Genomic DNA, 25,493 nt, shown 5'->3' on the forward strand with positions numbered 1-25,493 from the left:
AGTATTACTGTATGAAACAATTATGGTCATTTGGTCCATCTTGTCTGTGTCAACTCCTTTAAGAGCAATCTTTTCAGTGTCATTTTTCTGCCCTTTCCCCAAAATCCTGTAGCTGACTTTTAAGGCATTTATCTGGTTCCCTTTTGAAAGCTAATGTAGATTATGCTTCAACCACTGCTCCCAGCAGGGTATTCCATATCCTACCTGTGAAAAATAACTCCTAACCTCCTCATTTGCTCATTTTCTAACTAAATTAAAAGAGGTTTTTTAAAAAAAAATACAAACTGTCTCGGCAATATCTTCACTCCTCTCGTAGAGGCAGAGATGCAGTTTTACCAGCATCTCATCCATTTCTCAGAAATGAATACAAGGCACTTAATGCCATCAAGGCTATGAAACCCAGGGGCATTACATCTGAGCCTAATCCTGTTCTCACCTGACATTCAAACATGAACACTTTCCATCAATAGTGATCAAGAATGGAAACCCAAAACAGATTTTTCTCCTCCCTAACCTAGTTATGCTGGCCCTAATGGTAACACTTAGCTGTTGCCCTTAAAATCAGGTAATTTGGTATCTTCTTAGTCCGTACCCCATCTGCTATTTGGAAATAATATTAAATCTATCGTAAGATACAGTGAACAAAAATGACTAACCTGAAATGTAACTTACATTCCTTCTATCAGCAGACCACATCTAAGTCAAAACTTCTTTAATCATCATTTCCATGGCAAACGGTGTTTGTAAAATACACATCAGATTTCACAACCAGCTCTAACATATTCTCTTTCTCTACAAATTCATAACAAGCTGGGTGAGTGCCAGTTCCCAATGAGGACTCTTCTACTTAGTCTCTATAAATCTTATTTTTGTTTCTTAAGTATGTTTATTTTTCTCTTTTCCTTCTCTTTTGTTTATTTTGGTCAATTTATTTGAGGGTCTGTTTGTTATACCTTTTGTGTTATTATCCTAAACCAATCACAGCCAAGAGTGTAACCTGATTTTAGTTGTTGAGGCCACTCTTCAGCCCGGTACAAGAACATGCACAATGACATCTGCCCAGTGATGATTCTCTCTGCCTGTGGAAAACCTCCTGGCTTCTTTCTCTCTGTGCCTTCCAACAGCAATGGAGTAAGATCTGAAATTCGTGGCAGCACAAATTGGTGTTCCAATGATCTACATCAGCAACTGAGAACATATTTGTAACACTGAAAAAAGATACAGAATTCTAGTGGGCCTGGGAAGGGGTGGAGGGTTATCTCCCCTATTGACATAGATTGGTCATATAATTAACATTTGTATGGTGCTTTATCATAGCAGATGTTCTCAAAGTGCATCACAAGTAATTATTTTCCAGTGACGATTTATGTAGACAAAGGCTGCCAGCGAGGTCCATAAAGAGCCATGAAGTGAATACTCAATTAATATAAAGGATTATCTACCAGAACACCATGAGCAATTCATTTCTCTTTCCGAATGGTGCCATGGGATCTTTAATATCCACCTGAAAACAAGCAGGTAGGACCTTACATTGATACTGCATTGAAAAGATGGCACCTCAAAAAATGCAACATGAGCCCAGATGATCCATTTCACCCAACCTGAAATGTTAATTCACTTTCCTCTCTCCATAGATGCTACCTGACAAGCTGAGTGTTCCCAGCGACTTCTGTTTTTATTTAGCATCTGCAGTATTTTGCCTTTTGCACACCTAGTCCTGCCTGTTGCTTGTCTCATTACCTGCTTTTATCCTTTGATATTGTTAATTTAATTGCAGCTTTTGTGGTAGAACGTAATTTACCCGCACAACACATAATCACTACACTTTCGGTATATTCTGTGAAGCGAAGCGCTTTGAGAAGTCTCAAAGACATGATAAGGCGCTTTATCAAATGCAAGGATTATTATTACTTTAAGTAATAAAAATAAGAGGAAGGTTTCACAAACAATTACAGAATTAACAATAACAAATGATTGTAGCAATATAGATCCCTGTTATACAATAATTTTTCAACAAATAATATTTGGACTTGGTTTAGAAAAATGAAGTATAGTGGCTTGTAAAAACACAAACTGTTACGGCATCACAAATTTCTATTCCAATGACATCATAAATGGGGACAGCGGCCTGAGGGCTTGGCTCAGTGTTCATGTTATTTTGAGTGGAGGTCTGCAGTCTTACCCCTTGGTTCCCTTGAACCAGCAGTTTTGAAGAATGATACAAAGAAACCCAGGTTACTTGAGAAACAGTGGTAAGGATGTAACTGTTTTCTCTTTATAACCTCTTGGATTAGAATACTTATACACGAAGCCACTGGGAAACAAAAATTTTCGCAATCGCCTTTGGTCACTGTTTGCGCTAAAGCCTTCTTTATTCTCACATGCTCTTATTATCCAAAACAACTTGTATGGAAATAGAACCAAAATTTCAAGGTCTTCTTTCATATAATCCATCTTTACTCATTGCCTACCTACACTGTGCAAAATGTATTTATTCCAAGTGTTATGGGGTAATATTTATAAACTTATCATTTATTTATTTTAAAACTGTTACCAGTCAGTCCCTAATGTATCTGCTCCTCTCCTCTAGATATTTACCACAAATTATAATAATAATCCTTGCATTTAATACAGCGCCTTATCACGTCATCGAGACCTCTCAAATCGCTTTACAGGCTATATTGTAAAGTGGAGTGACTGTGTGGGTGAAACAAATTACTTTAAATTTAAAAAAATTAAATGAAATTCTCCCGGTAATCCAGAATTGTTTCAAACTGAGTTTGCTGCTCAATGGAACTCAGGTGGTTGAAGGTACAGTAAACGGAAGAGGAAGTTTGAGACGTCTCAAAAACGTGATAAGGCACTATATCAAATGCAAGGATTATTATTATTTTGATTTTTTTAAAAAAAATCTTCCCCTCCCTCCCTCCCTACTTCCTCCCCTCTATCTCGACTCGGTTCTCTCAGCCCTATTACCGATATCTCAAGAAATATGAATCCTTGGTCCTCTCCAGCTCCGTCTGGTACCTCATCAGCGCCGCCATCTTGCTATGGGTTTGTGCCGCGTTGCCATGGTCACGGGAGGAGGAGGCGGGGCGGGCTCCTCGGCAGCCGCAGCTTACGTCGCCAGATTTGGGCGGATTCACGCCCAAATGGGCGGGTTTTGTGACACTTGCGCGGGCTTTGGGCGTGTACATCTTTTTTAATTTTTTTTGAAAAACATGAAACTTGTTAAATGTTTTATTCCCCCCCTTTAGAAGACCCTTTCTTCCACCTAAAATCGGTCACTTTGCTACCCATTATGCAGGCGACGCATAATCATCCTAAGTCATCCTAATTAATATTGGGCTACTTTTGGGGCTAGTATTCGGTGGACTATGGTGGTGCACAACAAAAGTGTATTTTATTTTTTAATGTCTGGCAAAACCCCCCGCCTGGCCTCAGGTAGGAATCAATGTCAAAGCAGAAAGAGGAATAGAGAGATGAAGAAGCGCGATCCCATCAGCTCCAGCGGTTGCAGTTGGTGTTTTTTTTATATATATTGTATTAAAACCAGACGGTGTTAATACTGCATTTTGCCAATGTAACTGTGTGTGTGAATCGCGAGTGAGTGCAGCTTCAGGGAGGGCCGTGTAACCAGTGTGTTGAGCCGGTTTCCGGTGTGCGCTGGGCTCTGTCCTCCCCCCCCGGCTGGAGCTGGAGCCTGGAGCTCATTCGCAAAGGCCCAATTTTTTTTGTGTGTAAGTTTCAATTATTCTTTGTGTGTGTGTCCCCTCTCTCTCTCATCCTCCATTTAAATTATTATTTTCCTCCTCTTCTCCCCGAAGGAGAAGGAGGCGGGGGGGGGGGGGATAAAGTAGAAGAAGAAAACAAACTCCCATCCCTTCCCCCAAAATATTTAGCATTAAAAGGCTGAGAAACCTTTAAAAAATCACAACTCTCCCCTCCTCCCCCCAAAAACCAAACGCCTTGTTTGATGTTCGACGCGGTCAACAAACAAACTCTGTGTAGTTTAGGCAACAGCTGGTGAGTAGGGCCGGAGCCAGGAAGGACTTTCTCTCTCACTCTCTCTATCTCGCATAACACATGGGGTGTAGAGGAGGCTGACCCCGGCCTCAGCCTCGTTTGTTTTCTCTCTGCCGACCTATCTATTTACCGACCTACCTAACTATAACTAACTAACAACCGCTATAGGGGATCCCTTCTCTATCTTTTCCCCTCTCTTTTCCCTTCATCACGTCCTGTTGCAAACTGCTATCTAAACCTCTCTGTCTGTCTCTTAAGAGATGGCGATGGCCTGTCCTGGCCCAAGCTGACCTGAGCACTCTCAGTCACCTCAGGTTAGTGCAGTTTTCCTAGTCACTGAAGCACCGTCTTAACTCGGAGAGAGGGAGAGGTGAGCCTTCGGGCCCTGTGATAATTATCTGCACAAAGTGGGGACGATCCTCCTCTTCCTTCCACCCGCCCCCGCTCGTTTCCCTCTTTCTAGACATTGGGGTCATTGCGGGGACGGACATGTCTCGAGTTAACTGGCTGTTAGTTTGTAAGCTACTCGGTCTATCTGGACTGCTTCGGAGGCACACAAACCTACACAGAAGTGACCGTTACTTGAAACTTGCTGTTTAGTCTGCTATTTAAATTGAATATTTGGAAAGCAAGCATTTTATTTTGTTTACCAATCGAGTGAAACATTGGTAGAAATTAGAACCACCTGTGTAAATAACTGCTCCATTTTCCTTAATGGTCAATGCATGAAATGTACATTTCGCCCACAAAATATACAGTTAATTCACTTTACAGTATATTCTGTGAAGCTCTTTGAGACATCTCGAAGACGTGATAAGGCACTATATCAAATGCAAGGATTATTATTTAGAGTAATAAAACAAGAAGACTTCACAAAGAATTACAGAGTTAACAATAACAAATGATTGTAGCAATATAGATCCCTGTTATACAATCATTTATCAACAAATAATATTTGGACTTGGTTTAGAAACAAGAAATATAGTGGTTTGTAAAAAAACATAGGGTTTTTCAATATCTTAGTCTTAACGATTATTTCTGTCGAGATAGTTAAGTAAATATACATGGAAACAAGTGGAACTTTTGACAATGAAGTTTGTTAAAAGTTAATAATTATTTTATATATTACATTTTGTATATCATTGTCAAATTATTGCTGGGGAAGACATATCGTTACAGAAAAAGTAGCTCAGGTGAGCAATTGAGAAGATGGGAAATAAAGGCCCAGATCCAGGTGTTTATGTGATATTGTAATCTGTGAGAGCAACGTTTCACCAGTTTACTATTAGCAAACACACCTTTATAAAACTAGGGTTGTAATTATTTTTATGAGTTGTTGAGAGTTTGAAGCAAAGTAGTTTTTGTTTTATTGTGGATGCTTGCTAATAGCCAATATATTCCATCCATTTGGTCTGTGACAGTTGCTTGTGATTTTTTTGTATTGAGAGCTATAATCTCAACCTGTGTTTGTTTGAGAGTCATTTCTAAGAATGCTGCAGCACCTTGCCCATGGATTGTGGATCTCTCCTCGCTATTGCCACCTACTTTTTGATTTCAATTATGATGCTGTGGCAGTTACCAAGTGTAGACCAGGCACTTCATTTATGGGAACAGTTCTACCTTAATTAAGTCCCTCCAATTGTTTTTTGAACGCTTGATAAATATGCAAGCTATGATGGCACCCACAATAAAACAATAACTTTTTNCTTCAAACTCTCAGTGTCTTATATAAAATATATAATTATGAACCTACAGTATTATTAAGATGTTTTTGCTAATAGTAAACTGTTCTATTTTGGTCAAGAGAAATGAGTATTGTAGAAGGGATTAGTATGAAACTTCAAATCTGACAGCATCTTGAATGGAGATCCAGGAAAATGAGCAACATTACATCTATAGGGTTACAAGTAAGTTGAGATGGGTCGCAAATAACTCTTTCCCCTTTCTCACTTCGGTCTCTCTCTTCCCCCCCCCCCCCCCCCCCCCCCCCACATACTTCTGGGACACACAGCTGCCGAGGCAGGATGATGTTCATACTGATCTGTTACTGATTGTGAAAAAATCATATAAGAGACCTGAGTGATAATCCACAATTACCAAGAAATCATTCCAGTAGCTATATTTCAGGAACAGGTCAACGTTGTTTTTTTTAATTATTATTCACTGGTTCATTTTAATTTTGATCAAAGAGCGACACATCCATGTAATGACATTCATTTGAGGGTTTTCTTTTGTAACCTTGTAGATTTTAGAAAACTCATGTAATATCTTCCATACTATGTTACAGTAAACTGATAACTCGTCACTCCAAGGGGAACGAGCTTAGTGGTGAGTTATCTGGAGTGCGAGTTAGTCATGTGTAAATACGTAAATAAATACAGCCCAGATATATTGACAGCATGATGTCTTAAGTGGTAATGACAACTTATTTATTAGAATGCATCTCTATTGAATTTATTCTCTTCAAATATTTTGCAGTTTATTTTCCTTGAACAAGTATTCCAAGGTCTCATTGAATACTGGGGTTGGGTAATGTCTTCTGTGTGGGTTATGAATGCAGTGGGTTTTAGGAATTAAATTAGAATTAAGTTAGTCTTTGTGGTTGTGGGAAATTAACAGACGAGGTTTCACAAAGTGGGAGTAGGAGATTGACTGGAATAAATTTGCAAAATAGTGGCCCACATCTCCGGGTGTTTGCCTGATTCAGGTGTAGCCTGTTATTTGAGGTTATTTGCACATGGGTATATGGGAGAGGGGGCATTGGTTTATGTTACACACGTGAAGGGGAAAATGCCTAATGGTTCAAAAGTGAGAACTTCTTGAATTTGTGGGAATTGAGGGTTCATTTATTATTTATATAATAAATTCTTACATTTGATACAGCGCTTTATCACATCTTTGAGACATCTCAAAGTGCTTCGCAGAATATACGGTAAAGTGAACTGACTGTATATTTTGTGGGCCAATTGCACACAGCAATGTCCTACAAACAATCGTGGATTGAGTGGCCAAATTATTTAGATTTTTTTTGAAGGAATTATTATCCCCGGAAAAGCGATCCGCCGATTGACTTATAACCAGGTTCCTACTTACTGCTAGGTAAATAGGCATATGGAGTAAGGAAACTGTCAAATGTTGCTCCCTGCCGGGAATCGAACCCAGGTCCTCTAATTGATGATATGAGTATGATTTGGGTTCAGGGGGCGTATAATGCAAGTGATACACTTTTAGATGTTGGAAGCCATACAGAGCTATCCAAAGAGCTTGAGCTAGAGTCATAACCAGATTATGTGCCCTTTTGGCAGCACTTCCATCAGTGCTTATTGGCCTGGATAGGAAATAACATTTTTCAAATACTTTTTTTGAGATAGAAGAAAGATGTGTTGTATTTTTAAGCGGCATCTCAGTGATTTTAACATACCAAATTCTTAGAAATTCAGCAAAATATAAAGTTATGGATTGTGTTGGTCCAGAGATGACCAGGTATTTTTCAGGCACTGGTGAGATTGGTCAGGAGGTTGGTCTACCACTGTTCGGCAAGTGAGTAAATTGTTTTCTCTGAACCAACAGATTTTGAGCACAATTAAATGGGTTTGTGTCTGGAATAAATATCTACTTGCTCAAGCAGCAAGTGCTACCAATGAAATGAAAAGTTGTTGATGTTGCATAAGTAAATAGAACTTTCACTTTTTGAGTCATGATGATCCACAGACTTGCAGATCTGGGTGGGTCTAAGTTTTTTTTTAAATTCCAGTGTGTAATGTGTGGATTCAACAGCCACATATCTCAGTCAACCATTTTGATTCAATTTTGAATGAAGCGTTGCAGTTGTCAGAAATCTATGCAGAACATTGTTCTTAACTAAACATAAAAAGCTTCCTGATAGTATCCTGAACTTAGCCGATCGTTGCTAGGGAGCGTTGGGTGCACTACACTAGGCTTGGGACGTCCTCCCGACGTGAAAGGTGCTATACAAACTTAATTTTCTTGTTACAAAGGGAAAAATCCTGAAATGTGCATGTATGTGGACAAGATCAGTTCTGATGTAACATAGTCACAATCGAATAACCAGCCAGCACTCATTGGCAGACCAACCTCCTGACCAATCTCACACTTCAATGTATTGCTGGAAGGGGAAACTGATGCTCTGAAACGGTATTCTGGTTGAAGGAAAAAGGGGAATTGAGTGCTTGAGCAGGGCAGAAAAATGGCAGAGAAACAAAGTTACCAATATGTTTCGTATTACACAAAAAATATAATCAACTACTCCAGAAGCACAAGATAATTTACCTTTATGACTGAAATTACTTTTTGGCATTACATATGTCGCAAGTAATGCTTTCAAGATTGGGGATGAAAAAATACTACAGCAGGCTGTTTTGTAGAAGGTTGATTTGTATTTCATGTGCAAAGGTACTAACTTAATAAGGCAAAAAGAGCTATTTGATGTTTCTTAATGTTTGAAGTGTAGTGACTTTTCCATAGAAAATTGATGGCTAGCAACTAATCTGTACCAGAGACATCCTATAGTTTGCTGAATTACTACATTTTAGTCTTTTTGTTGGGGAATGTGTCCTTGAGGAATATAAGCCAGGACACTAATTTACTGTAGTACTATTGGATCTTTGACTTGCACTTGAAATACTGAAATAGGCAGACACCTCTGTTTTAGCATTTCATCAGATTGATGGCAGTTCTAACAATGCTGCAGTCCGCAGTATAGAACGCGAGTAGCAGCCTGAATAATACTCTCAAGTAGTGGAATGGGACTTGAACTTGTAAACTTGTAACCTTCTAGAGCAAAAGGATATACAACAGTGGTGATCTTATTATTGTGTATATTGTATATGTGATACTTCCCATTTCCTATTGTATTTTCACATGTCTCGAACCACTAAATGTGTGGTTGAATTGTGAAGGTATTCTCCATTCCCATGAGTGGCAAAACAGTCAAAATACATTTTTATTAGTATTGTTTGTACTTGTACTAACAGCAGGCCTTTAATAAGTATCAAACAAAATGGGAATTGTCTATTGGTTTACAATTTTTTTAATAATAATAGTTCTTACATTTGGTATAGCGCCTTATCACGTCTTCGAGACGTCTCAAAGCTCTTCACAGAATATTAGGTAAAGTGAATTGACTGTATATTTGTGAGTGAAACACGGCAGCCAATTGCGCACAGCAATGTCCCACAAACAGTCATGGATTGAGTGACCAAATTATTATTATTTTTTTTGAAGGGATTATAATCCCTGGAAAAACGATCCACCAATTGAATAACAACCGGGTTCCTACTTGCAGCGAGAGAAACAGGCGTGTGGAGTAAGGAAACGTGCCCAATGTTTAGCCTTGCCAAGGAATCGATCCCAGGTTCTCTTGCTTGCGAGGCGAGTGCTCTGACTATTGAGCAACAGGACTCCACGTTAGTAGTTATGTCAGGGAACCTAAATTATTTGAGATTTTAAAAAAGTATACATACTGTAGTTTATTATTGTTAGAGATGGGTCTCAAAGTCATCAACGGTGTTTGAATGTTAATCAGTAATTTAGATTTAAGGATTCTACCTTTTTTTTTCCCTCTACCACACATGTGTGTGCCTATTGTAAAAGTTGATCGTGAATGTCAATGAAAGTATTGCATTATGAAAACATGTCTGAAACAAGTATCATTCAATTATATACTTGGGGTGGAGGGGAGAGAGGTATTTAAAATCAAGTTATAATAATAATCTTTGCAATTGTTATAGCGCCTTATCATGTCTTTAAGACGTTGCAAAGCGCTTCACAGAATATACTGTAAAGTGAATTGACTGTATTTTTTTGTGGGCGAAACGTGGAAGCAACAACAACAACAAAATTACATTTATAGAGCACCTTTCACATCGGGAGGACATCCCAAGGCAGCCAATGACACACAGCAGTGTCCCACAAATAGTCGTGGATTTAAGGAATTATTATCTCCAGAAAGGGAGGGAGGGTGAGGGGTTACTACAAAGTGACAAATGGCTGGAATATCCTTACTCCAGGAGGGGGGTGAAATCGGCCAGAGTTCATGCTCCTTATTGCTATCCAGTGACCCCTACTGGAAATTGTACGTGTGGTGAGTACGTGATCAGGTTCAGCTGTGATTCTCCTCACAGTTGAATAGATGTCTGCATCCAAGTTAATACGTGAAGAATGGTCGCTTGGATAAGGCAAAAGGCACTGCTAGCATTTTAGGTGCTGCAGAAAAAGAGTGTAACATTGAAAGGGGAGATGTAACTAAAAACAAAGGATAAATGTAGTAGTCTGTGGTTGAAATTGAAGCTTTCCACAAAATACTGCAACCCCTTTATTGTAATGCTTCCCCTGGGAGCCATATAAAACTGTTGCAGTGAAGTGTGCTTCATAGCAAGGGTTTTATTACTTTATTAATTGGGCAGCCAGAAACAAGCTGTTCTATCAGAGGCCATGGTGTGTATGAATGTATTTATAATGTGTTATTGTGTCCTACCTTAGGACTGCTTGAACAGGACAACCAAAGCTATTGAAAGTCCTGAGCCTTGAAAACGCACACATATACGGCCAGCGCGTGGGTTTGAATTCACTTGGATGTGATTTTAAAAAAAAGCTGCTTTTCCAAAGAACAGTAGGAAGGTTCCCCTGATGGTTCTGGCTGTTATCCTTCCTTATTCAAATTCACTTTTTTTAAAAAACTTGTTTCCTTTCATTGTTATCTGTAGGACATCAATGACACAAATTAGCTACAATGTTTGCTACATAATATTTGCTTTCTAATTATTTGCATTTTGTGAAACACTTTGAGACATTATTCTTCTACATAAACAACATTTTTTTTTGTTTTGAAGGCCCATCAGAATAATGGAAGAATTGGTTCATGACCTGGTCTCTGCTCTGGAGGAAACTTCCGAGCAGACCCGAGGATGTGCAGAGTTTGGGGATGAAACTCGGAGCTCAGCTGCGTGCCTTCTGAAACGTCAGGCCAGGAAAAGGAGAGGCAGAAAAAGGCGATCAGACACTGGCCATCACATCTTGGAGCATGGCCACTGCCTGAGTGAGGGCTCCGAATCCAGTCTGGATGAGGCAATCCGGGACTACAGGGAGAATAACAACAATTACAGCGACTCTGATGACCACCTGATTGTTGCCAAACGCCTCTCTTCTCTGAATGTGACAGCAGTCAGGGGGAAAAGACACTCATGGCATGAGTCGGATTCCATCACCGACAGTAACTTAGCTGGTAGATCTTTGCGAAGGAGGAGGAAGGTCAAGCGTATGGCTATAGATCCACCAGCAGAGGTCAGTGATGCACTTCACCCACTGACCCAGGGCAAAGCTCAAGCCATGGACCCAGAAAGGCACCAAGCATCACCAAACCAGCTCCATCTCCAAGTCCAGGAGATCAGTAAGGACAAGATCACCAAAAGAAAGCTTTCCTCTACCAGAGGGCTAGAAATTCAGGATGAAGGAGTGGTAGTGGAAAGTGAAGAAATGTGCAACACAAATAAGGACAAAATGGAGTACGAAGAACAGAAAGGCTCAGATGATAACATGAGTGACAGGTTATTAAGATTAAGTCCCAGGTTCTCTATCCTGAGATGAGTTGTTGTATTTAAATATAACTGCAGGGTTTGAAATACTTTCAGCAGAAGTGCCAGTACTTGCTCGCATTGAATTTCAAACCTGCACACCAGGGAGCACTCAAGTTGCAATAAAACTGTGCTCAGCCACAAATAATTTCTGACCAGTTACCAGCTCCTGTAAAATAATAGTTGTTTATCTTGACACAAAAATAATGATTTGGCTATTAATGGATATTTTTTCAGATATACACAATCCACTTGCAACAAATTGGTGCGTAGAAACATGCCGTACTTCTGTACATGGAGCTATAACTGCAAAGATAAGTATTTCAATCCCTGTGTAGTCATTGTTCTGCTATTAATGTGGAAGTATTGCAGCAGTAATTCCATAACTTGACGATTGGGAAAAAGTTCTTTGCAGCATTATAAAATAGCTAAAGTCAATTCTAAATGATCAAAGTGAAAAAAAATTATATTTCAGTAGCGGATCCGAAATTTAATTCACAACTTCAGCACAAATGTGTTTGCAATTGTGAAAGGAAAGCTGTAAAAGCTGTAACAATGTATTTGGTTGTATGTGAGGCATCTGTATTTCAAATGTCATGGCAAAGTTAAAGTCAATTATGAAGTGGCATCATCCTGTTTGATAGTTCTTGGGCCAAATTAATTACAAAGCATGCAGTAAATGCTGTGGTGGCATTTTAAAATCATAAATTGGGTGGCCGTTCAAAGGAATCAGTTTCATTGAATTTGCCTGGGATATCAGTTCTCCTGTTGACCATGAGGGTTAATGGTACCATTAGTATTAATGACCATATGGAAACAAAAGTTCAGAATAACTCTTTTTTAAGTCTTATCTGAAGGAAGAATATTTTTTGACGGTCTGGACGGGATAGAAATTATTATGAATAAACTGATATGATGATTTTGCATTTTCAACCTAACAGTTTTTTTTTATTGGCCTTTCTTTTATGGCCAACACATACTTATCCTTGGCCAACTACAGCCAGTATTGCCCTTTAACTAGCCACAGTGGTATGTTAGAATGGGTCAGGCATCTACCTTCTTGTTCCATTCCTGCTATCCTTGTGGGGAATTGCCCATGTCAGTCTTTTGTCTTGCCTGATAGCATGACCAATCTCATCACCTGAGCAATGCCTGACTTCTTTTGGCTGCTTCAGTAGAGTGTAATGTGTGGAAATTTAATTTACTTTGTTGAGATAAACAAAGTACCTTGAGTATGTATTGCATTTCACTGCACCTTGATTGGAGAAAGGCTGCACTTATTAGCTTATTGTGTCTGCTTCTGTGCTCTACATGCACATGAAGTAGGATTTACCCTTTAGCTAGAATTATTTGCTCCTTCATGTAGTGTATATGAAAAGATGGGTTTGGCATTTTGTAAAAGCATCAGTAAATTATTTTACTTTTGTGGTGGTCTAAAAATATAATTCTTCAAGACAAAAGATTCTGGAAGTATGGCAGGTTCAGGAAGTATAATGTTTTTTTATAATTAACACTATTTTGCAAAGTTTATGAATTCATGACTCCCATTTTTAAGACTTCTGAAAAGTTGCCTGCTGAATTTAAACCGAGGTAAACACCCGTTGAACTTAAACCATGAAGATGACGTTAATGAGCATTGCAGTGATAAAGCATAAGCTGTTATCAATAACATTGGCGGATTTTAAGCGTTGACAGAACCATATAGAGTTAACTTATTTAGAAATTGATTAGTTACCACTCAGCAAGTTGCAGTCAGTAATGCTTAGTGGTTATCATTCTTCATCAGAAGTTATCAGCTTCTGTACTTACCAGTTAAATATTCTGTGTGTGGTATGGCATAAGATGGCTGCAGGTTGCCTGGAATACAGATAACTGCTGACATTCTTGGACCAATTTACAGTGCTGGAACACCTGAGCTTGTGGTTAGAAATATGGGGGGAATAGTGACCCTTTGGCAGCAGGCCTCATCCATCCAGCCCAGGCAGCAGGCACACCACAATGGTAATTACCTCGGAAGTACTATTTTGACAACACAGATATGTGTAAGTAATCATTTTCCCTCCACACAGATGAGATGTCACCTGGAGAGCTGAGGAGTATGATCATGTTTACAGTTCAGCATGTGACCTAATTCTGTTTTGATTTAGAACACAACAGTCAGCAGGGTTTTTCATTAAGTTTCAGGCAAGCAGATAACATTTCAAAAGTAAAGGGAGAACTTACTGCCCTATGTTAAATGTGACAGTCAGAAGATACAGAAGCATACCAAATCCTCTACATACCACTTAACCCTTTCACATCTTGTACTTTGAGATAAACATACAGATTATTTCACATTGCCTTAACTTTTTTGTGAGCAATGATTGAAGTGCACATAAAACGATTCAAACAATTCATGCAAAAAAATGGCTGATTTCTGTGGTTCTGAACAATCAGAACTCAAAATTGTGTTTTAAAATACTCTGGGTGATTTTTACACGCTAAGAAAACTTGTCTTCAGCGCTTTTCTTTAATTTTACCAAAATGGTATGTCAAAGGAATGTACTTTGCTATGATCCACTTTAAATACACCACAAATCAATTGCCTCCATGAATGTTTTAAGTCCTTTTATTGGGCTATTATTCTATTCTAATTCATAAACATAGTTGCAATTTTGATCACAAAAGCAAATGTTTAGAAGCGCTGAAGTTCATAATTACATAGAATACTTTAAAAAGTTTCAGTGCAGCAGAGGCCCATTTGGACAACTGTGCTCATGCCATCTATCCTAGTCCCATGCGCCTGTTTTTCTCTCAGCCTTTTATCTTTTGCATTTAGTTTTCTTAAATGTCCTAATTCAACCTCAAAAGCCACTTGCAGGAACAGTTATTACATCCTAACAGCCTTATGTAAAACAAATCATCCAAGCCCGCTCTTTGCAATACTGTATCTTGAGTTTGTGTCTCTTTTTTCGCCAACAGTGGAAATAATATTTTATGATTTACCATGTCAACCTCTTTCACGGTTTTTACACTGTTGTTGGATTCCCTGAATCTAACGACTCCAGCGGATACTACCGTTTTTTTAAGCTTTTCATCATGGCTATATCCTCTCCTTGCTGGTGTCCTGTTGAATTAGTGCTGCTCCCTCTGACTGGTTCTTGCGTCTGTTCTATAATGGACTTTTGTAAGTGCACACAATGCTCCAGCTGTTGCATATTTTTATGCAATCAAAACTAGTTCAATTCAATGTAAATATAGAATACATTCTAGCTCTGTTTGCTAACTAATTTGCAGTTGCCTGTACTATATATCTAACTCTCTGTATCAGGAGCAAGCAAGCACTGATACATCTACAGTCTCTACAAGTGTTGTTTTGTGGGCAGTTGGTAGGGGGTGCTACACTTTGTGACCCAGCTGAGACAGCAGCTTATTGTACAGCAAAAGTATAAATACCAGTTGTAACTGAGATTCAGGCGTACAATGTGTGTGTTTTATTTTGCACAATGCAATTTAAAAAAAAAAACAGCATCTTTATATGGAGTTTCATTATATCTGCTGATGATTAAATGTCTCTTATAAAGTAAAATGTTAAGCAATATTCTATGTTGCGTTGATGATTGAAATATTTTAACTAAACTGGGTGATGCCTCTCATTGTGGAAAAAAAATTGCTTCTTTAGGGAAGGGCCTATTAGAATTATAAAACAATTAAGTAGACAGAACTACCTGTATTTTGACTGTGTGTGTTTTATATATATATATATATTCAGATTTATTATAAATTGTCAGGTAATGGGTGTACCAGGTTTTTTTACCTCTCAGAGTGGGTTAGTTACCGTGTACATTCGTAGACCCTGATTCAAAATGTGGTGTATATTAGGTCTATACAATGTTCCACAAAATTTGGATTCTTAAACCAAAATGCATTAAGTCAGAAAAGTTAATTTTACTCCCTGCATAATGAAAGTGTATTCCTGTACCATTTGCAAATGGTGTTGCCAAAAGTAATAACATCTTGAAGCGGTTTTATTTCATGTCATGAAGAAAGGCTTTGTATGCTTTTGATTGAGAATTTTCATTTTATTTTCCCTGATTGAGCAGCAGTGTTCCTGGATCAAGCCAAATAGCATGGCATAAGAAAGAGGAGGGAAACATTTGATGGAGGCAAATAATGAAATGCATCAATTGTGTCAGCACCTTTGCTGTGGCCACATCTGGCTTACTGTCAATGCCCCCATTAGATTCCCAGGGTTATATGTGGCAAAAATAATACGCTCTGTAGTTAATGGAATTATGATATTTGCAGTTTGATTGAAAAAAATCATCTTATTTTGCTCAGATCTTTGTCAGGCTTAACTTCCATCTGACTGCTGGCTTGTCTCTTTAAAATTTTACGATTCGGAGATCAATTGTTCTTTTGATGTATTCTTTTTCTTATTACAGTGAATCCAGCAGCCTCAGCAGTAGTGATGCTGGCTTGTTTACCAATGATGAAGGGAGGCAAGGTATTGGTACTTTTATTATTTTCCTCCTTAATATAAAGCTGAATGAATATTAAGATGCTGGGTTTCATAATCATATCTATAATCTGCTAATACTTTGTGTAGATTGTTGTTTTAATCATCCAGTTATGATAATATAATAATGGTGTATCCTGTGATGAGTTTTCATGTATTTATGAAGAGGAGGTGATAGATTTCAAGCAGGCTGCCTTGAAATGTATTTCCATTTATATTTTGCTTTTAATTCAAAAGAAAGTTTGTAAATGTTTCAGAGATTCTTTGTGCCTGTGCAGTACTGCACAGATTGACGAGCAACAGCTCGGAGCAGTGAAAACGTAATGTGATTCTACAAAGGTGCTAACCCAACATTCATTCTGGAATCTGGATCTAAGGGGCAATAGTTTTACAGAGCTGTAAGATTATTTCATTACATTTGCCTCTACAGAGTCATTTATCTTTAATACCATTTTCAATAGAATACATGAATGGTGATGTTAAATGCTGTACAGGTTTTGTTAGTTTCTGATGCACAAGCTAGATAAATTAGAGAATTGAGGTTTCAAAATATCATTGAAACAATTATAAAGTCAGTTGTATTAGTCATTTACCTTGTTTAACCTAATATTTTTAGTTGTATAAATGGGTTAATATTTTTGTTAGCTACTTATTACTTGCAATTTTAACAAATTTATGAACCAGTCCTTAAAAACAATGTGAATGGTGTAACTCCAACCCAGTTTCATGTTTTCCTTGAGTTAATTTCCATTCTTTGCGGCTCATCTCCTCCTGAGTACATAATGTTTTATGGTAGTGGCAGTTTATTCCCCCCATGAATTCCCCCCATATTTTCGTTCGTATTTAACATTTCGGGAAAAAAAGACAATCCATTGGTCCTATCTTTCTGTGAAACTCTTGTGTCTGTCAAATACTCAGCTGACCAAAATAAATGTATTCATCTTTTGTATCTTTTGAGGAAAATGTATCTTTTAATGTGGCAATGCATAGCCTGCATTATGGTGGAGGCTGCAGTTTTTCTGCTTTGCAGATATATTAACTGATGTGCAACCAGCAATAAGCAAATAATGCAGTATATGAAAATAATATTTTTAAGTAAGTTAAAATGATTTGTTTTTGCATGTTAACAAATGTTGCAAACTAGTATTCCAAAAGTATGTGGTACATAACTTATTAGCTGTAAGTAAGTTCTGGAATTTAGCTTTGGAAACGTAAAATGGTTGTTATATAAGCTATTTCTAGTTGGTAAGTAATGTTCCAATTTAAATCTTGAAAACCATATAAAGGATAATAGATACTTCTTGGAAAAGTAGAAGGCAGTAATCCAATTGAAAGGTTCGAATGACCTAATTAACGATGAGCAACATTTTCTGTTCATCATCCAAACCTGAGGTTTAATTACTTCATTAAATTCACCTCAGAGTATCTTAACCATGGTATGTACAAGATAGTGAATCATCTTTACGGGCACTCTCTCACCTTTACAGTGCTGCATTTCTGTTGATAGTCATTTAAACAGTAGTTTGTTTTTTGGGAGGTAGCATCTTCATCTCTTTTGACTTTATAGCACACAGTAGATATATACTATATTGAGTTTTCTAATGTTCGTCTCGTAGTGTAGAACAGAAGTGCCATCTCTCCATTATCTGTGGTGTTCGTGTCAGGTGTTTTCAAGTGCCCATCCCAATTGCCTATATGCCACTGTGTTATATTTGGTATGCTGCTTTGGCTATCAAAAGGAGAGAATTCAGGACAACTACTAGGAGACAAAGCTAACAGTCATGCCTATAATGCAGAACAACAACAACAACAACAACAAGATTCCATTTATAGAGCGCCTTTCACGTCAGGAGGACGTCCCAAGGCGCTGCACAGTTGGGTCATGACCCGAGCAGGGGGGAAATGGTCAGGGTGAGGGGAGGGAAGGGAGGGAGAGAGGAGGGGGGAAATGGTCAGGGTGAGGGGAGGGAAGGGAGGGAGGGAGGAGGAGGAAGAACTAGTCTGTTCTGACTTTAGGGAAAAAAATTGTCTTAAACTCCAAAAGAGAGCCAGAGAATAGCTGATGTTTAATGTGGTGATGTCATGTGGACGCAGGAGGAAATGCTCTTCTGGTATTTAAGCAAAGCAGAGTCAGCTTTGCTAATGCATCTTAACTGTACATGGTTGGGGAGTGCTTGTTGGTGACACTGGATGCCCAAAATTGCTAGCCAGCACTAACATCCATCTTCTTGAAAGCAATAAATTCACTTTAAAATTGTAATCAATATTTTGGCAAATGAATGAAATGCCAGGGTTCAAATCAACCTTCTGCTACTCCTGGGGTACATTCACCACTGCCCCTTAGCAGGAGACTTAATTTGAATGAGACTTCATTTCGAATGTAAAAATAGACATTGTTGCCTTAGTTATTATTCAGGCAAATAAGACAGGCATTCAGGCACATCAAATGAGCCATGTAGTTAGAAAAATTAACATTGAATCCTGGAGCAGGGGTAGACAACCTGAAGAATGGGAAAATTAAGATACCTATTGGCCTCTTGAGTTCAGCCCCCTGGTAGGTTACCACATTACAGTACTCAGAAAACAGTGCACAATGTTGACAGGTTAACAGTAAATTACAGGAAAACTCTACTGTGTTTTTATATACATATAAAATTATATATAATGTATTTTTGTACCATTATTATTTGGCCATTTTATATTCCCTCCGCCAGCTTCTTTTGGGTCACACAAAGTTTCACACCTCCTGATGCCCTTTAGGTTCCTGTGAGATTAATAATTTGAAAGTGTAAATGCTTAGATGAACAAAAATGGGTTGTAAAATGCATTACTGACCTGTTAATGGCATATTCAGCATAGAGTTAGTAAAGGCTTGGAGAATAAATTTTAGTTTCTGTAGAGTTTCTAGGTAATTAATTGACTATGCCATAAGGAAGACTGCTGGGGAGATGTGGGTTTTCCCCTCCTTCTCTTCTTTTTAATCTCTGGCTATGTTAAATCAAAGGTTGTTATTGATGAAGGTGTGTCAGGATTGTTCTAGGAGTCCTGTAATTTAGTTATGAGAGCACTTGCCTTGCAAGTGAGAGGACCTGGATTTGATTCCCGGGCAAGGCAAAACAGTGGGCAAGTTTCTTTACACCACACGTCTCTGTTTACCTAGCAGGTTGTTAGTCGATTGGTGGATCTCTTTTCCGGGGGTAATCATTCCTTAAAAAAAAAAATTTGGACTCCCAATCCAAGACTGTTTGTGGTTCACTGCTGTGTGCAATTGGCTGCCGTGTTTCACCCACAAAATATACAGTCAATTTGAGAAGTCTAGAAGATGTGATAAGGCGCTGTATCAAATGGAAGGATTATTGTTATTTATTATTATTATAGGTGTACATCTGCTTTGCACTTAATGCCGGAAAAAAATATTCATCATTGGAACAAAGATAAGGATTTGTATTTGAAGAATAAAAAAAGCTCAAAATATATTTTTCAAAGTCCTCAAAACTTGACTTTTTGCATCATTGTATATGTCCTCATGTTCTAAACATAGTCACATTTTGAGTATTTTGAGTATTTATAAGTTATGAATGAAAATTATGCTCATTATACATTTGAGAGAGAGAAATGTTTGGTGCACAAGGCTTGGAATTTTGAGGAGGTGTGGGGAGAGGGCAGGAGTGATATTTTCTTGGTATATGTAAAATAAGAGCAACAGAAAGTATGTCGTCGTGAGAGTTTGTTTCATAGCGAGTATATTAACTGGTTTTGCCATTAACAACAAAAAGTGGTCCATCTAAGTTTCCTGTATGTAAGTGTAAAAGAGAAATTGGGGTGCACATACGTGACAATCATCTTAGCACTGCGTTAATTTGAACTGGTATAGTTAAAGTATCATTGATTGCCTTCTGTAGTCTCAATTTTTTTAAAAAAAATCAGTATCCCTGTTGACATAATGTGTTTGTATTTTACCACATTGTTGAGTGCAATGGGCTTTCTTCCCTTTTAACCCAAGAGAAAATGTGTCAAAAATCTTCTAGAGTAATTCAAAGTCTTGCTATTAGGACTACTTGTAAAAATCAAACAGTTGCATTTATCGGTATTGTTCACATTCATTTGTTTTGCATTTGATGTTTTTGATCTTGAAGCAGTGACTGATGATGGCTATTGAAACTTTGTTCGTAGCATTAAAGTCAGCAGTGGGAGGGAATTACTTTAATACCCAGATCACAATTCATTCAATAATTAATGATGTTGATTGAAATCTTTCACACTGCCTGATTCAGTGAATCTTTAGCCTTACCCAACTATAACCCCAAAGTCACTGTTGTTTAACAAATCACTAGAAAGTTGATCAAATTTTAATTAATTTGAAAGATAGTCCAAAAAATCTTGTACTTGCATCTCAAAATTGAGATTAAATACTATTTATTTAAATACTATAAATATATATTTCTCCAGCGCCTTTGGGTGTCCTCCCGACATGAAAGGCGCAATACAAATTTCATTTTGTATTGTATTTTGTATATACATATTTGCACTTGTTTTCTGGTTGAGTATTTAATGAATGACTACAGTTATACTAAGTATTTTTCCCTTAATTATGTTTGGTTCTTTTAAAAATGACTGTTTTTATCTAGGTGATGATGAACAAAGTGACTGGTTCTATGAAGGGGAGACTGGTGGGGCCTGTGGTATCGCAGGAGTCATCCCCTGGTGGGAGCAGGAGGATGCCCTGGCACTGGAGAGGGAACTGCCTGATCCAGTCTTTGAGAGCATCTTAACTGGCAGCTTCCCTCTCATGTCACAAGCAGCCCAGAGAGGTCAGTGCCATCCTTACTCCCAGTTGAAGGTGTTATGCTATTAAATGATTTTACTTGTTTACTTGACTGGAAAGTCACCAGTGGCCCACACCTGAACTGTGAAGTGTTAGTCTATCAATTTTAGGATATTGGAAGTGTGTTAACTCGGGATTTTTTTCCTTTTCATGCTTTTGTCAAGTGTGTAATTCCTTTAGGAAGGAAATGGATTGAGTAGATTTACTGGAATCAATAGAAGCAAGCAAGATAAAAACATTTTAATATACAAAGAGGGAAAGAGGATCCATTTTATATGACTTGTCTTTTGAAAACATGAATTGATGCCCAGAATGTCAACTAATAGTTTTTTAAACACTAATTCCTGAATAATTTGTTTAAAATACAACATTTAATATAACTAATAGGGTTTACAGATCAATATAGGAGCAAGTTGTCAAAACACATGGTTTTTATTTAGGTTATATGCTTTTATATTGTTGAAACATTTTTGTATCTAATACAACAAACTACATTTGTACACAACAATAAATTACATTTGTATAGCGCCTTTCATGTCGGGAGGATGTTCTAAGGCACTGGATTCAAACAAATATGGTTTGTTTGAATCAATTCTTATTAACAATACTTGCATGTAATGACTCATGTCAGTGTCTCAAAACACTTTACCAATTAGTTGCTTTGGCTGTTTTTGTAGACAAATAATAATAATAAACCTTGCATTTGACTATAATAATAATAATATAATAATAATAATCCTTGCATTTGATATAGCGCTTTTCACGTCAGGAGGACGTCCCAAAGCGCTTCACAGAACACACTGTAAAGTGAATTGACTGTATATTTGTGGGCGAACGCGGCAGCCAATTGCGCACAGCAATGTCCCACAAACAGTCGTAGATTGAAAATGACCAATTTAATTATTGTTAATTATTGACTATAGTACCTTATCAAGTTTGGAGACGTCTCAAAGTGCTTCACCGGATATACTGTAAAGTGAATTGACTGTATATTTTGTGGGCAAATATATAAATATGGCAACTAGTCTCTGAATAATATCCTACAAAGCACAGTGAGATTCATTTCATTTTTATACATTTGGATGTGGTAAGAATACTGACCAAGATATCATAAGTCCCTGTTCTTCAAATAGTGTTGTTATATCTTTAGCATCCACTTGAACCTCCAGAATAGGCAGACAAGACCTCAGTTTAACATAATCAACCAAGGATGGCATATCTTAACAATGCTGCACTGCCTCAGTGTTGCACTAGAGCTGTTGGCCTAGATTTTGAGCTTTCAAGTCCTGGTGTGGGGTTCAGGTATACAACCTTTGATGCAGAGGTGAGAGTGATACCAACTGATTCAAATTGACTGCTTAGCCGTTAACTCTTTTGCAGGTACAGTACCTCATGCGAGCATGCAGCAATTTTCAATGTAAATGGGCTACCATAAATAAAGTGTACTGGATCTAGAATTGCATATACTTTTGAGGAAAATTTTCAAAAGTGATCTTCAGCGAGTGGTTAAAATATTAAATTTAAAAATGAAACTGTGTGAAATTTGTTGTGAAGCATTTATTCCTGTATGAAATTCCCATATATTTTTAAATTGTGTTATGTGACAAACTTGTAGAAATATGTGAATGGAACCTTTTCCAATTTTTCCCTTTTTTGAAAAAAAAGTTTCTAAAATGTGGCTGCAGTTTTCAAAGGGTTAATGTTTTTTCTCTCCTCACCCCTACTGCATAAAGAGATTAGTATTGTCCATAAAAATTAACAATTATGCTTGCCAATTACTTTTTGCCTGACTGTGGTGGTATTATTTTAAAGGGTTGAGGTCAGAGTGCACCCCTTACCCCTTTTAACTGAAATAGCTGTCAAATAGGTCATATCAAAACCTCTTAAACTATTGCTTGACTGATAGGTTTTCAAGCAAGACTTTCCCGATTGCCTGGAATGTCAAATAGAATTGGCAGAAAGGGGCCCCGGAAGCTTTCCACAAAGGTAAGCACATTTATACTCTTTCCCTTTGTTCTGTTTAAACTGTTATAGATAGTTTAGATTTGTACCTTGCTGAAGTTAGATGTTGAAGGTGTTGCAAAGACCTTGGCCTGTGACCTCTGCCCTTTCTGGTCATGATTCAGGTGGCCATCTATCCCTTGATCCCTATCCCACCTACTTTCTGTCTCGCTTCATTGCCAGCCTGAGCATGGCTGGGATTTGTAGCCTATTTTCCAGTCTTATTGCAATCTCACTGTGGTGTTTTATAGGAGCCATTACAACTGATGGATTAGTTTTCATGGTATTTATGACATATGACGTACTCATGGTGTTACCAGCAAAGGGCATGGAAAAAGAAGATTCCTCCAAAAACCTGAAAAGCATTTGAGTTTTAAATGACAAAAAAAAGTTTTTTAAAAAAGTGTCTGCAAATCTACTATGATGGTCTCTGTTTCAGTCCCCAGTTATCCTTAAAATGTTCCAGATTTTTTTTTTAAAAAGTGTAAAATGTTGGTAAGAGACGATAGCTATCTAGCTCAATATGATATAATTGCACACTGTCAAATGTCGACATTTTTAAATGATTCATTTAAAATTCATAGCTTTAGGTGCCAGCGTTTGGGAATTTTGTAGGGTTAATAGATGCACTTGGGTTTCCTGATCACTCTTTTAACCAGATGTAGTTTGTTCTGTTTTTTTGTTTACTCTTACAAACATAAATGATCAATTTATCAATCAGTTAATTTGTTTTGCTTTTCATATTTTTAAAACATTTTACTGATTATTGAGATATAAAAATAGTCTATTTTATGTTTATCCTTTTGGTATTTTTTGCATACACAAATGATGGTTTCAATGGTAAATGTGTTTGGTTGCTTATACAAATATGAAATATATCAAAGCCATGAACGTGTTCATTTTTTTAATCAAAGAATCATAAAACAAAAGCGCAGTTATACATTTTAGGTGTAATTTTATCTTTTCAAAACTTTCATATTTATTCCTCCCTTATTTATTTTATTTTGAATGCTCTAATTCTGAACCATGTTTAATCGCTGTTTTTTTTTGCGGCTAAAATGTAGATTTTTAAAAAAAAATAGATGGAAAAAAACCTAAATATTCTACGCTTGCTTTATTTTGGTTGCAGAAATGTCACTTTAAGCCTCATAGAATTAAAACAAAATCATCCAACTGTAGCAGTAAATGGATTTGAGATTATAGGTATGAATAGAGTATCCAGCACCAAAGTCTTGTCACAGAATTAAATGTCAAAAATCGTCTTCAGTTTTAGATATATAGTTCACAGCCACTGGGTATGATTAATACATATAATCTAAATCATTGAAAGTTCCTCTGTTCTTTTCGTAAAATACAATGGAGCACAAATCATTTAAACCATGGGAGGATAACAATTGGAAAATAATGCATCTTCCCTACCAATGAATTGTCAGTTATATCTAATTTAACCAAAATCAATTCATCTTTCTTGCATTAGATGAAACTACTTGCAATAAATCTTCACCTAATGTTTGATCTGTTTTTTGATGCATCCACAACAGTCTTTATTTTCTAGCTTGTAATCTTACATTTAAAATCTATGCAAATACATACCAGTCTTGATTTCTTTTTCTCCCTTGTCAGAATTCAACTGTCCCTAAGTTGGTTGTTATTTTGTATTCCATATCCCTCCTCCTTTATAATGCTTTATAATTTCTTTTCTATTTTTGGCTTAAATGTATAGATTTCCTTTTAGTCTTTATTTAAAACTAGTATCATTTTCAGGAATTCTTCGGTTTTTCTTTTCTCCTTCATTTTTCTCCCTGTGCACAGAGCTTCCTACCACTCTGGAGCCTCCTAACGACAGGAAACTAACTAATGGGCTCTTGAATTGAAAGACTGCTTCTGATGTTCCTTCATCGGCCAATAAGAGGCTAGTGTAGAGCGATTTCCAATGATAGTACCAATTATTGGTTACCAGCTGATTGGCGAAACTTACTTACAAAGTTATGGCAGTAAAGAGAAACCCTGTAGGATGCTAACCATTTGGTTGGGAGTATAGCTCCTGGGCTATACCACTTCAATTTAATTGTGTTTTGTGCTTAGGACTTTTGTTTTTTTCAATTATGTTTCCTTTCTCTATTTTTNCATTTTTTAAATTCTATTTTGTTTGTTTTCTGGCCCAGTTTTATTTTTCTGATAACTCTCATTCTGTCTTGACTTTCCCTATTTCTTCAGTTGTTCCCATGCAGTCTCTGATCTCCATGAAATCAAAATTTGAAAAGTTCTTTGTGCAAGGCTAAGGCTCTGCCAAGCTCTTGCCACCTGCTGATTTGAATATCCAGGCTTACAGAAATATTGTATGATAACACACATAAAACATGTTTTCTTGTCCTTTAAAATTGTGTTTGAAGCTAAATCATTTCTTGGAGAAAATAGTTACACAATGTTGTTCTGAACTGAGAGAGATCAGCATTCAGATTGGAATGACCAGCATATCTAGGTCAGCCGTGGGATCTAGTTTTTTTTAACAAGAGGAGGGAAACAGCTTTTGGGAAAAATAACATTGCAT

The 25,493-nt window shown here is 37.3% G+C and overlaps 2 protein-coding genes across 8 annotated transcripts in view; one reads left to right on the forward strand and one right to left on the reverse strand.

Annotated features, from left to right (window-relative positions):
- Positions 1-3,062, reverse strand: part of spata17 (spermatogenesis associated 17) — a 111,200-nt gene extending 108,138 nt beyond the window's left edge. Inside the window, exon 1 of the mRNA XM_042333756.1 lies at positions 2,977-3,062. Within this exon, the coding sequence (XP_042189690.1) occupies positions 2,977-3,044 (68 nt within the window). The 5' untranslated portion in view covers positions 3,045-3,062. The remainder of the gene's footprint in view (positions 1-2,976) is intronic.
- A 255-nt stretch (positions 3,063-3,317) lies between these two features.
- The window catches only part of gpatch2 (G patch domain containing 2), a 119,341-nt gene continuing 97,165 nt past the window's right edge, over positions 3,318-25,493 (forward strand). For 3 of the 7 annotated variants that reach the window (XM_007904511.2, XM_007904512.2, XM_042332991.1), the window contains exons 1-4: positions 10,878-11,591; positions 16,043-16,104; positions 20,745-20,927; positions 22,848-22,927. In XM_007904511.2, coding sequence (XP_007902702.2) covers positions 10,891-11,591; positions 16,043-16,104; positions 20,745-20,927; positions 22,848-22,927 — 1,026 coding nt within the window. In that variant the 5' untranslated portion in view covers positions 10,878-10,890. Of the gene's footprint in view, positions 3,445-3,495; positions 3,520-3,639; positions 3,741-4,287; positions 4,341-10,877; positions 11,592-16,042; positions 16,105-20,744; positions 20,928-22,847; positions 22,928-25,493 lie in introns of those variants that run through there. The other 4 variants (XM_007904509.2, XM_042332990.1, XM_007904508.2 and 1 more) reach the window with 4 other exon arrangements.

Source organism: Callorhinchus milii, unplaced genomic scaffold (genome assembly GCF_018977255.1).
Source record: "Callorhinchus milii isolate IMCB2004 unplaced genomic scaffold, IMCB_Cmil_1.0 Scaffold3, whole genome shotgun sequence".
Classification (NCBI taxonomy): Eukaryota; Metazoa; Chordata; class Chondrichthyes; order Chimaeriformes; family Callorhinchidae; genus Callorhinchus; species Callorhinchus milii.